The sequence below is a fragment of the Zootermopsis nevadensis genome, unplaced genomic scaffold, assembly GCF_977971745.1.
Source record: "Zootermopsis nevadensis isolate Lab colony 2312 unplaced genomic scaffold, Znev_1.0 Znev_ptg000012l, whole genome shotgun sequence".
Lineage (NCBI taxonomy): Eukaryota > Metazoa > Arthropoda > Insecta > Blattodea > Termopsidae > Zootermopsis > Zootermopsis nevadensis.
This window is the reverse complement of record NW_028259144.1, coordinates 4,270,121-4,283,780: the sequence shown is the minus strand read 5'-3', so window position 1 is coordinate 4,283,780 and position 13,660 is coordinate 4,270,121. Positions and strand designations below refer to the sequence as shown.

The window sequence follows — 13,660 nt, the reverse complement described above, 5'->3', positions numbered from 1 at the left end:
AGTAACTGAGGCAAGATTATTTTGTACTAGTATTTCCGTAAACATCATCCAAAGAGAGGTTAGAAATGGAACGAACTTCAAAGATTGCATAATATAATTCGTATAAATCGTTATCTCTACCTCTTCCAGTGTTGTTATGTGATTACATAATAAGAATCAAGATTTGTACAAAAAGGAAATAATATTCAAGTTAGATATTTAAAATCTTATACCTTGGTTTATCTTACATTAAGGAACATCGGAAACACAGGAAGTAGAGACCTCTGTAGGGACAGTGCTACAGACCATTTTGTCGTCTTAAAGTACAAGAGTTTGCACGTGGTAATTTCCATTTATATATAGTATAATAGTCCAAGATCGGTTATGACTTATAAAAGGAAAAAATATCACTATGGTGACACACATCTACGGAAACGATGGAGAACAAAACGAAGAAGAAAGGATCTGGATGAAGTAAGCTAGGGCATCTCATAACCTCACCTCATGGCTACATATGAAGTCACATATAGGATTTTCAGACAGAACGCTGATGTTTGTGTTTCATGATTGATTCGAAGACTAAAATATCGTATTAACTGAAGACATTTTTGACGTCGGGATTTATATTTTAAATTAAGTATCAAGAGGAACCTTCTACGAAACATCAGCATTAAGTTCGATAACATTTTTTGAGTTTAACAACATCAGAGGTAGTTCACCCTTGTTGAGTCCATGTTACACAGTGAACAATATACAGATTCATGCCGCGTTTTTGAAAAATATTATATGTAATGTGACATTCGAGTTTCTTAGAGCAGTGAAGATATGGTGGTGGCCTGAGTTGTGACACCATGTGGACTCGGAGTGGGTACCAACATTTCGGAGTAACATGCTGCATCGGTCTTCTGCAATGAAGTGAGGATGGACACAGTATTTTCTTTAGAAATGTTTATACTCATCTATGAGTCCACATGGCATCTCAACCCAGAAAACCAAAAACTGTCATTCATGGAACTGAGTCTGTCTTGCTATTTGGAGAGCCTGCTGACTGGCTATACCCAAGATTATTTCTTTAATTAGTTCATTCTTTTTCCAGGTAGATAATGACTTGAAGGAAGAGAATGCAAGAAAGTTGCTGAATCAAGAAATTGATCTAGATAAACCAGGAAATTCTCAATTTTACTGCCTGCATTGTGCGTAAGTAGTACCCATATTCACACCTTAAGTTGTAAACACAAGTATCATAACTAACTAACTAACTAGATGGCTTATGGAACCCGTAGGTTCATCACCGAATTAACCAAAGCCCTCCACTGGACCCTGTCCTGGGGCAAAAACACAAGTATCATGTTAACATTTATTTAATTGAGAATGTGTGCTTACAGTATGCTTATGCATTGTCTTCAGCTTCATCAACTGTATGAAGTGGCCTTCTGAATTACTCAACATTTGAATGTTGTCTATGTTAATCTGGGTTGTGACACCATTTGGGCTCAAGGTAAATACCTATGAATCCATATGGCAAATGGTGGAAACCATATGTTCCCCTGAAATGTTGATGTCTGCCTATGAGTCCACATGGTGTGAACCCAGAACCTAGACATTTTCACCATGAGTCTTACATAATGTATGTTGTCTTACATTTTTAACCAGCCAACTATACTCGGTTATTCAAGGAATTCATTATGGAATGTCTTTTTTCAGACGATACTTCATCAATGACCAAGCACTTAAAGAACACTTCCGTACGAAGGTCCATAAGCGTCGAATGAAAGCCTTGGAATTAGAGCCTTATAGTATTGAAGAATCTGAAAGGGCTGCAGGCAAAGGCAGTTACCTCGCTCCAAAAAAGCGGAAGATCGAAACTCAAACACCAATAGATGAAAAGGCACAGACAATTGAAGATGAAGATGTAAAAATGGTATAAATTGTCTGTAGTTTTTTCAGATTAAATAACTTTGAACTGTTGATTATGTATACATGAATATCTGATATATTAATATGGCTGTTTTAATGAAACTGGTCAGGTTTCCATTACGGCATTGTAGGGCATGTGTTAGAAGTTTTGCGTCTGCTCTTTATGTTACTGGTGATGAAGCCAAAGGAATGTTTTCTGTTATAACTCCACATATTGACGTAGAAGATAAGTTTAAGGAAATGTCTGCTTTGAGACGAAATGTCGAGCTTCGACAAATGCAAGTTGATGTAGACAAAGTAAAGAGCATTTGGGATGTCTTGAAAAGCATGGAGGCAGACAGAAACACGCTAGAGAACAAACGTGTAAATATAGCAAAGAAGATAAAAGAAATAAAGAGTAGTTACAATGATATAAAAGAAGTGGAAAAATTAAAATTACACGGAAAGTTGATAAGAGAAGATTTGAAAATGACAGTGAAAGCTGTTTGGGAATTAGAAAAGAAAGTCATGACTTTGGTTTTGAGTTTACCAAATAATCTGCATCCTGACACTCCAAGTGAAGATGCAAAGATTGTAAGTCAATTTGGAAATACGTCAATAATGAAACAGACCGAAAGTCACGTGAGGATAGGGGAGAAACTAGATGTATTAGACTACTTCAGTTCGATGTGTTATTATCTGAAAGGGGATGCTGCACTTTTTGAACTCGGTATACTCGATTATTTCACTGGAAAACTTTGCAATCATGATTTTGTGAAATTTTGCAATTCAGATTTTGGTCGAAGTGTAGTGGTGGAGGGTTGTGGACTTGACCATGAGGATCCCAGTGTAACATACATCCTTAAAGATACAGATGACATTCTACATACAAAAGATGTTAATCGCTTACATTTGGTTGGCGGAGCATCTCTGCCATCCTTTTGTTCCTTCCATGCAAAACGAATTATACCTATTACTGCTCTTCCCTTGCGATTAGTGGCCATGGGACGTCAGTACAAACCTAACATACAGAGTCTAGAAGAGACTGATTTCGAAGGATTGTTTGGAGTCAGTCAAGCTTCGTCAGTTGAGCTGTTCATTTCCACAGCAGATAATCTCAGTAATATGATGAATGAATTTGATAAAACTGTGGCAGCTGTGACTAATATATACAAGGAATTAGGTTTTCCTTTCAGGGTTGTGTACATGCCTGCAAAATCTTTGAGATCATATGAAAGTTTGAGAGCCAGCTTCCAGATGTATTCATTGTATTTGCAGTCTTATATAGAGATAGGTCATGTTTCTGTTTGTGATGATTATATAAGTAAACGCCTCCTCATTCGTTATGAGCTAGAAGCTGATCAAAAATTTACGCGAATTGTTTCCGGAACTGTTGTATCTGTACCCAGATTGCTAGGATGTGTCTTAGAGTTGCACAACGAAGCCAAAAGCTTTGGAAGCATTCCTATCCCACAAACAGTCAGACAGCAATTGTTCTAAACCTGTAAATGACAGTAGTAATAGCAGTGATGTATCATTATACCATATAAATGACATATTCCTTCTTATTTTTTGTATTACATAAATAAAAAGTAAACCTGAACTAATAAATAAAGTAAGCTTCTCCAAGACTTTGTGTGTGTCTATATGCTACTTGTTACATTCAATGCTGATTGTTCTAAAACAGAATTTGAAGTCGGTAGGAAATAAAGGATAAACTGATTTGTGAATTATTTAAACTTTATCATCTGTGCAACACACTTTATGTGTGATTGGCTCGCTATGTATCACAATAACATACTGCTAACCTGTTATCTTTGAAGGTAAGTCTGGCTGACAGCCACATAATGTGGGATTTCTTCTTCTTCTATGGCTCTCCGGTCCGTATTCGGTCCATGGCCTCCTCCATTCGGTCCTCTGTTAGGCCCATCCGTCCGAGGCTTTGATCGAGGTTTCGAAACATCTTCCTTTTTACGGTGCAAGGTTGTTGGCCTTGCGACCAACCCCCAACCTGGAGGACCAGGATAAATGTCTTAGTCTGACCTCGACCAATCTGGCTAGGGAGGCCCTACCAGTAGCTATGCTACCGCCAGCATAGCTCTTGGGGTCACTGAGGTACTCAAGCCCCACCACCATGACAAGGTGCAGGTACCATTAAGTGGGGTAATGTGGGATTTAGATCCCCTATTTCAGTATGATAAATGTTAATGATACTGTCAGTAGCTCACTACATAGTGTAAAATGATGGGATGAATAATGAAATGGAAGGAAGCAGTCATGGTCTAATCTAAGATACAATCTCAGCATTTATTTGGCTGGACTGAGGAAAATGACTTGAAATCTCAGGAAAGATGGTCTGTGGTCTGAGATTTGAACTAGGAACTAACCAAATGTGAATGAAGGATAAAGAAGAGGTTTGAACTGATAAATTCATAGGTTACTTGATGAAATTTTTTTGGAGAAATTATGAATGGTGAACTGGAAAGGCTGGGGAGAAAGCATTTGGTGGCCATTTTGTGGTTCAACCCCTACATTCATGTGGTCAGGGCAATATGCACATGCTAAGAGTCAAACAAACTACTTTGCACTCACATTACTGATGATGATCATCTAGGTTTTGGCGCCATGTGGACTGGTTGGTAGATGTCAGCATTTTGGAGAAACGTGCTGTCACCATCTTCAGGAGTTAAGTGACAATGTCGGGAATCGGATTATATAGGTTGGCAGGAAGGGGTGTCTGAAGAAATGGGGCAGTCAGGATGGAATGAGGTAAGAGATTGAGCCAGGCCACTTCATCCCGGAACATGGAGACAGTACATTTCTCCAAATTTCAGCATCTGCTGACCAGTCCACACTGCCAAAACCCAGATCATCACCACGACCACCATGAAAATGTCAAATTTCACTAGTTTTCACATTACTGGCTTAACATATTCTTTATGTATATGATATTTCAGTAGAGAGAGGTACATATAAAACAGAAGAGAATGCAACTAAATGTAAACCTAAACAAATCACAATAAACAGGATCACCAAATAATGAAACAAAATATAATTCTTTTAAATATACTATTTTTAATTTACACTGATAAATAGCATACTGCTATAAAAAGAAACCAAACCTGTCATGAACTTAAGAATCTATGCTCACATGAGAGCAACTCTATTTGATCCAGTGTGTCTGATTGTTCTTGCTGGGTATCTCAGTGGTCACTACGTAGATTGTGGGGTGTGCAGTGGTGGACAAGGTTCCAGCACAAGTTAAAGAGTCTCATATATCCATTTCTCTGGAGATATCCAGTTCTCTTCAGGTAGCAGCCATAACGCTGGCATGTCTAATAGCGAGGCAAAACTATACATGCAGATGAAGTAAATGACATCAAGAGGAAAAGAACTTACAGATGAATAAGAATTTTGTATTGATTTTCTTTGCACTGCTCAGTTGGAAGCATTCAAAGGAAAACAGATGTCACGCGTTTCTCCTAGAATGTCATGTTCACAGAACTGAGGTCTATCCCTCATGTATGTACACAATTGATGTGGTACCTGTCATTAGCATAAGCATGTATAGTAAATATTGTGTCTCAGTTTTCAAAACATTCTACATGATATGTGAAATTTGTATATCCAGATTTAGATTCATACCTGGAATCCTGAACTGTTAATTCCACTATTTTGAATCTGTTGCCAGCATGAAGTTGTTTTGCTTTGGATTTTCTGAGAACTGCTCCACTGAGCTCCTCGAGGGTCGGTCGACATATGCAGCAGACATCAGCTGGTCGTTTCTTAGAAGATACATCTAGCACCTGCACAGAGAACATAGATTAGTAAAACACAAATCAGCGATGTTAATGCTTGAGATTTTATAGATTGATTATTTTAGACTTTTAAAAATGTATTCTAAGAAAGTATGCTGTGTACAATAATGACATTTGTAAGATATGTAGGGTATAATTTAAAGTTTTAAATAAGTTTATGGCTTATGGAATAGTGTGTATCAGAAAGCTAGCATAAATCATTATTCTTCAGTTAAGGCATTTCTGCTGCAGAATATAATAGTGATAAAAGGACCTTAAAAGTGATTATTGGAAATGGCAACAGAAAATGTTAATGTCTTGCCATTAGTCATTCCCATTACTAACATAACCAAACTTTCATTATAAATCATTCTGATGTTCTTGTCTTAAATATTCCATGCCACTTACTTACCTGTGAGGTTTATTGTACTAAACATGTCTCTTGTAAGTGCTTGGATTCCTCATGAAGTCAAACCACAAATTGAGCAAAAGCAGGAATATTTTCTAGAGTAAGAACTTCTTTCCAGGCTTTAACTGATATCCAGCTCTGATCTGAATTTTGTGCATTCTATAAGAAATAAAAAGGAAGCTTTTCAACATTTCTCAAGGATAATTATGTACCAACGAATTAAAATAAGGGTTTAAGTAATAAAAATAAATTATCTTATCAATCATAATATATGGTTACTACTAAACTAGCATTTTTGTCCCTTTCAAAGAAATTAGATGTTAATATGTATTTTAACCACTCGTACAGTAGAACCGTTGGTTCTTTCCATTGAGCAAGTATTAGAGATTAATTAATACTGTCTGAAAACAGTGTACCAGAGTAATCAGACCCAAGAGAAATGCATTACCTTGGGAATTGTGGAAATTATTCTACATAAAATTCAGTGGCTGTTTTGTAGGTCTCAGCAGATTTATTTCAGCACTCCCTTTCACCAAAGGCCAAACTGCATGATCCATGCATTCTTCAGATAGTTGCATTTTTGCTTCCAGATCATCACCCGCACATTGAGTTGTCTGACAATTACAGTATCCTAGGATGTGTACTAAGAAAATAAGTTAAGAATAGTAAACTTTACCATGTTTATCTTAGACTAGGCTTCATTAAGGATTGCCTCAGTCTTGGCCTGATCATCTCTGGTAACTGCAAGTGTAGCCTTCTTGGGGGACCACTGACTTATTGACAAAGTAGTACTTGTACATAGCATGCGCCCATAGGAACGGTGATCTGCATGCCTCGGAAGTCTGTAAGAAAAGAGCGAAACATTATCGTAAGGCAACAAAAATGTTGAACTTGGAAATTATGATTACTTCTTAAATCCAACATTTTCTTTTGCGTAAACAATCTTTTTTATTTGTGATGTTACGGTCATCTACCAATATTTCCACCGTGGTATGCCTTTTTATGACAGAGCTTCCTGCATTCACGTCTATCCCCCCATCAGCATGTCTTGAATCTGTCCATCTTTTGCTAATCTATTTTATGCCTTTCCTTGCTTGGTCTCGCTTACAGTTTTTTATTCGGTTTTCCATTTATATCTCAAAGAAATTATGTTCTTAGTTTCTGTAGTCTTTGGGTTCTGACTCTGTGACTTGTAGGTGGCTATAAAATATTGGTAACCACCTATCCAAACCCAAAAGACCACCATACATAGCAAACAATGTAATTTATTGTATCTCATATTGTGGTTATTTATTCACTTTCTTTATCAAAGACATGTCTAAATGGCCAGTACAAAGTCTGCTGACTAGTGAAAGAGCTAAAAGAAAACATTTTACATTGAGTATAAACATAATGGGGTTACTCATTCAATTACAGAAAGGTGCTTACATGAAATGATGAATTTCATGCTTCGATTTTCATACTTTGTCTTTTTCTAGGTGGAACCACACAGTGTCTTTTGTTCACATTGGTAGAATTCGAAGGAGCGCTATGGATGTCCAAAATAAATGGAGAGAAGGCAGTCTTGATTCTTGCAACATCTATCAATTTCAATTTTCAGAAATATGACATGTTTTTGCAATTTATGCAGAAGGAATTGTACAATGGAATTAAGAAACAACTTGACCTATAATACAATATCGAGTCCAAGTCAACATACCACCGGAACTTCAAAATAGAAATTAATAGAATTTTAATTATATATTCACCCTCTGTTTATATACCAGGCTGTTGTTTTCCTTTTTATAAGGATAATTAAATCTTAAGTAATTTTACTGCAGACACTTCAACACGCTGACTAGCTATATCAAAGCCATGTAATGTGTCACAAAAGAGAATGAAAGAACCAAGTGTTAAACGATTTGGAGTTAGTGACAACTGTAACAAGATAGTATAAAACCCTTTCGTACGGAATGAATGCTCTGAAATACCTTCTACTTCGTGGAAAAAGCAGAAATTGAAAATACCTGGAAGTACAAAGAGGCGTTACTAGAAGTGGAAAACAATGAATTCATGAAAAGAAACTGCCCAATTTAGGTTAGGTCTGTAGTTTTCATGTAATATTATCAAGGCCAATGAGGAAACAAAATCTTAGACACGCAGTTAATGATAAAAATAGAAATGTATGCAAAACTATCAGGAAATCTTACTCACGAATGGGCAGCTGGAAATTCAATAAGAAGATATATTTGATACATTGGTTCTTTAGGACCTTTAAAGCACAATGGTAACTACATGCAGACTCACCGCCTGTTTTTACATTCAGTTACCCAGTATCTTGTTCACAGAATACATTTATCAGTTTCGTATGATACAGAATAAACTGGTTATTTCCCTAAGCAATATGATCTAACTGATTGTCATAATAAAGACGCCTTGTGTTTTCTCTGAGGTAAAAATTGAAGTTTTAGAACATTATTTAGGCGAACTTAGTTATTCGTGGACTGGGAGGAAGTGGCTTTTTTAGGACCAATTAGGGGTTCTAATATTATTGATAATGTGCCTTCGGTTATTTTAAGTTGAATTGTTTACTATGAGTTCAGGCAAGATGTTAAGCCCCTACTATGGGCCGAATTTTTAACGGCAATGTCTGGTCTGGTCTGTTGCATGCATTAGGAACGTTGATAAATAGGATTATGTGAGGGGGGGGGGGGCCGGAGGAGGCTTTTGCATTGTCACCAGAGGTAGTCACCAGTTTATTACAAAATAATCAATGTTTTCAAACAAGAGTAGGTAACGGTTGTAATAATTTAAAATTCCAAGGCATTGGACATTCAACCCTTTATAACGGGGTTCATCAATCAATAAGTGTTTGCAGAATAAGTTCTGAATTCTCTGCTCTGGAACAATTTGCCAATGAGTATACCTAAAAGTACATTTCAACGCTTCGGCATATAAATCAGAAATTTTCCTGCGACCATCACGCCCCTATACTCGTTTCTGGCCAATGCCGACAGAACATTATTTAATCCTTTAAAAGCATGAATCAACAGCGACCTCAGTAATTCCAAAAGTTAGTCAGTCTTGTCCTATAGCTTGAAGCCATACTTCATTGTGAGGGAAGTGGACCGCGGCATCCACAGTGTGGCAATTTATCATTAAACAAAAGAAATATGACGCGGGAAGCCATATTTATGCATGCAGGCATTGATGGAACATCAACGGGCGAACAAAAAAAATCAGACGCACGGATATGCGCCATAACTTCCGAACAGAGGAGGGGAATTATAAATAATAGTTAGAAGCAAACTGCAAATCCAAGGATTTTGCAACTCTCATCTCTTCTCAGTCAGCACAATAACATTATTTTTTATGCTCAACGATGAATATAATGGTATTGAAATAAATGTTCCGGTATTTGTTACATATTTTTTCACTGGGCATTTCAAGAGTCGTGGTGATCGGTTGCAATCCAACGAGCAGTATTATTGGAGGATGATGACAGCAGCAAAGCACATCAAGGAATTCAATACTTTTCATGGAACCCAAAGTTTCATTATGGCCCGTCAATATTTCCTATCCCGAGCTAATTAAATTCAGCCCACACTCTCACACTGTATACCCCTAAAATCAATTTAACATTTTCCTCCCTTCTGTGTCTAGGTCTTTCAAAGCGGTATCTTCCATTCAAGTCGTTCCGATTGAAATGTTGTATATATTTCCCACTTCCCCATGCATGATGTATGCCTCATTCAACTCATCTGCCTTGAATTTATCATCCTAATAATATATGAAGAGTACAAATTATAGAAACCTTCGTTATAAAGTTTCCTTTATCCTACAGAAAGTTTAACCATCATAGGTCAAAGTATTCTCTTCAATACATTGTTCTGAAACACCCTCAATATTTGTTATTCCCTTAACATGAGACACCAGGCAGGTAACATTCCCATGAAAAACAAATGGTAAAACTATAGTTCTATATATTATGATCTACAGGTTTATAAACGGAGATTTCTGTCTTCTGGGTTGTTGCGCTGTGTAGTCTGGTCGATGTTAACCAACGTTTCAGAGGTCATACTGCCTCCGTCATCAGGGCGATGGGTATGAAGATTTCTGTCTTCTGGGTTGTTGCGCTGTGTAGTCTGGTCGATGTTAACCAACGTTTCAGAGGTCATACTGCCTCCGTCATCAGAGTATGAAGATTTCCGTCTTCTGGGTTGTTGCGCTGTGAAGTCTGGTCGATGTTAACCAACATTTCAGAGGTCATACTGCTTCCGTCATCAGGGCGATGAATATTTATCACAGCACAGCGCAACAACCCAGAAGACAGAAATCTTCGTACTCACCGCTGTGAAAACCTCAAATCTTACAGGTTCATTAACTTTTGTTTATATATTCATTACAGACGTATTAACAATATAGGCTGAAATAAATAAACTTCAAGAATAGCAACGAATGCAAGTTCTCAAGGAATGTAACTGCCCACATTGAAGTCGTAAGAAATTTGATTTCTGAGAGGAAACAGCAATTTAAGTGGGAGTTACGCACGCCGTCTTCATAAAGAAACCTCCTTATAAATACCTGCAGAACATCCGATTCAAGGCTATTATTATTTTACCGTGTTATTTCTGCATTCATACTTTCCAGCTGGTTTATATACAAACACATGAAAGTAATAAAGTTTCTTTAAGTCTTAAAGTAAAATCACAAGACCTGATTGTTCAAAAACATGTCTGGTTTCCCGTGTAATTTATTAATCGTGTAGAAATGGGCACGTTTCGACAGGTTTGGAAATTTTTAAATTTTTAAACATATTTCAGTTTGTTTGCAAATTTAAGGAACACAAATTACCACAAGCACAAAACTTTCCATATCGAATAGTAATCTCGTACTCCTGCGATTACAGAAGCCTTACAGAGTGCAGCAAAAAGTCACGAGTTTTGCAAACATTCACGTCACAGGCATACAACGTATACGAAGCAGACTATAATTAGCGTCCTAGTGCACGTCATCGATTACGTCATAATTTCCTAACATTCAGAATATATCGAAAATTTACAAATTGTAATTTAAGCAATGTATGAATATTGTAAGTCTCTTAAAATTTATAAATCCAAATGATAATTTAAAAATTAAATCTAGGAAATTAATTTTAACTTTTTAAATATTTAAAAAAATTCAAATATCTCAATTCGTTACTTTTCTGAGCGAACTTATTTACAACAGATAAGAATACAGACAAAGCCACGGCTTAGCCGGTGCCCTTTAACACGTCTGCTTCTAGTAGATTACACATTATTAATGGACGAATAAACTTTCTACAATGCATTTTATTCTAGTTTTTCATTTTTCTCAGAAAATATAATGGCAAAGGATCATGCACCAATCCAATCAAGAACCTTCCCAGTATTTCTGCTTTGTCAGTTGTGAGATGAGGTAAGTGTCAGACCTCTACAGACGCCAAGATGATTTCCAGATGGGAAAAAAAAAAAGAGAAGAGATTAATGGTGCACTCGAACATTGACACACTCACCCTGTCAACTTCGATCGACTTCAACGCGGTGACAACATTTTCCTGGACGAGTTCGAACTTCGGCCTCAGTGCCACATGTCTCTTCTATAATTCTTTCGCCTCTTCAGAGTACTCGATAGCTTGTCAAAACATGTAACAAAGTACTTTTACTGTTAAAAATTTCCTGTGCAGAATGTTCAATTCCTTCGACTTTTTAAAGTTGTGCAGTTCAGCTTAACATCCGTTATAAGCCCTTACTTCTACTACGGAAGTCCAAGGGTCTTATTTAGAAAGCCCTACTGTAACCGATGTTAAATCCACCATATTAACGAACTAAATAGCCTTGCCAAGTTCAAAGAGAATTTATAAAGCAGGGGTTCTCAACATGCGGCTCGCCATCGTGTTTTGTGTAGCCCGAATTGAATTTGCAATTGAGAATTTCCACCCGGGATCATAGCCACTGTCCAGCATGCAGTGTACGGAAACATGAAACTATCGATTCAAAAGTTAACGCCTTCTTCTGGAATATTTTGTGTAGGCCCGCAAAACCGTCTTCCAATACACAATACTACTTGTTAGTCTAATTTAGGCGTGAACGACAAATTTACATTCGATTTACGTAAAGAAGCAACTTCCTAAGCTTTTCGCTGATCTATTTTGAATTGTTTTTTTAAAAACTGTGCGAAAGTCCATCGGACTTGCAGATGGGCTTGAAAAGTTTAAGTCAATAAACGATAAATATAAAGAGTTAGCCATAAATATAAAATTATTTATAATATCTAAACACTTGGTATATTTACAATCTACCACCTCAATTTAAATCAGACCCTCTGCATAAAAGTGTTCCTTATGCTCGTGTAAATACATTAAGTCATATTTAAAATTTAACTGAATTTACTTCGAAGTATATTCTGCGTCCAGTGACAACTTCTTCTTCTTATTATTTGAATCTAAAATCCAGTGTGGGTCTTCGCCGTCTCCCCAGTGACATCTAGCAGGTTCTTTATGTGCCGACTTCGTTATATCACGTTGCCTTTCGAATACCTATCAAAGACTTATCTACATTTTCCCCACATTAAGATGAAACTTTATAAGCTGACGCTGATCGAAAAAAAAAGTTAAGGACTTCAGTAATTTTAAAATTTGGTATGTGATTTGGGGATCATGAACCCATAAAATTACCAATTTGCGGAGGAAAATGGCTTTCTAACCATTTTCACAGAGCGTTGCAGCTGATATGCACAACACCACGTAATGGTAACGAAAATACTAGATGAAAGACAAATCATGAAACATTTGTGTATTTCACACACTCGGCGATAAATTGCGTGGAATATAACCTCACGGTAGGTCGACTGTTTGATTCTAGGTCCATTTTTGTAGACCGGACCTCCCGAATATAAACATTCGATGCTGATGTTAGCACTTGTACCTCTTGTAAAAAAGGTCCGGGGTTCGGTTCTCAATCACGAAGTCTATTTATCAGCCCATGGGGATTTTGTCAGTTCCTGCATGAAATTTATGGGAAGTGTCCTGAAAGGGGGTATGGCAGATTTGTTCCTTAAAAGTCCTATAATTTACTATAATCTTTACGATATAACATCAACATGACTGTCTTCTGTGATATCTCGTCATGTAGCCTCGCATAAATTCAGCTATTCAGAAAAAATCCGTTTCAGAGGTGTTTTATGCCTCCATCATCAAGGCGATGAGTAAGACGCCAGAGCAAAAGCGGGTTAAGATGTACTAGAAGATCGGACAAGACAAAAGTTTGGCTGGACCAATGGGCGAGGGTCAGAGGTTAAGGGAGTCGATGGAAGTGTTGTGTGACCTCAGCCTTGTCGGGGGGGGGGGGGGGGTGTAGAAACATGAGAAATAGGCAGTAAAACACAACTTGTAAAATGAGTACAGGAAAACAAATTTAAATAATGACATTAAAGGAAAAAGAGATAAAATATATATTAAAATAAACTTAACAATTATTTAAATTTGTATTAGACTACACGGTTCAATATCCCAGAAGATAATCTTCATCAAACTTGCCCCCCCCCCCCCCCCCGTGAGAACTTAAAATATCACTATATA

At 37.0% G+C, this 13,660-nt stretch overlaps 2 protein-coding genes and 1 long non-coding RNA gene across 7 annotated transcripts in view; 2 read left to right on the top strand and 1 right to left on the bottom strand.

Annotated features, from left to right (window-relative positions):
• Window positions 1–43: 43 nt before the first annotated feature.
• On the top strand, window positions 44–6,367 carry LOC110832623 (zinc finger protein 593 homolog). 5 transcript variants are annotated; one of them, XR_015534899.1, is made up of 5 exons: window positions 44–453; window positions 1,076–1,176; window positions 1,684–1,900; window positions 3,800–4,023; window positions 5,567–6,367. XR_015534899.1 is itself a non-coding variant. In XM_087347657.1 (4 exons), exons 1-4 carry the CDS (start codon window positions 364–366, stop codon window positions 3,971–3,973), a joined length of 582 nt encoding a protein of 193 aa, XP_087203783.1. In that variant the 5' UTR covers window positions 44–363; the 3' UTR covers window positions 3,974–4,479. The 5 variants fall into 5 exon arrangements, 3 of the variants coding, with proteins under 3 accessions (XP_087203783.1, XP_021925471.1, XP_021925472.1); XR_002543969.2 differs by lacking the exon at window positions 3,800–4,023 and adding an exon at window positions 4,490–4,644 and having other exon boundaries at window positions 45–453; XM_087347657.1 differs by lacking the exon at window positions 5,567–6,367 and having other exon boundaries at window positions 3,800–4,479.
• On the top strand, window positions 1,894–3,506 carry Slimp (Seryl-tRNA synthetase-like insect mitochondrial protein). The gene has a single exon (XM_022069778.2). The coding sequence runs from the start codon at window positions 1,981–1,983 to the stop codon at window positions 3,373–3,375; it is 1,395 nt and encodes a 464-aa protein (XP_021925470.2). The 5' UTR covers window positions 1,894–1,980; the 3' UTR covers window positions 3,376–3,506.
• Window positions 6,125–13,660, bottom strand: part of LOC110832624 (uncharacterized) — a 149,865-nt gene continuing 142,329 nt past the window's right edge. The window contains exons 4-5 of the long non-coding RNA XR_002543970.2: window positions 6,758–6,923; window positions 6,125–6,240 (exon numbers count right to left, since the gene is read on the bottom strand). This is a non-coding gene — a long non-coding RNA (uncharacterized LOC110832624). The remainder of the gene's footprint in view (window positions 6,241–6,757; window positions 6,924–13,660) is intronic.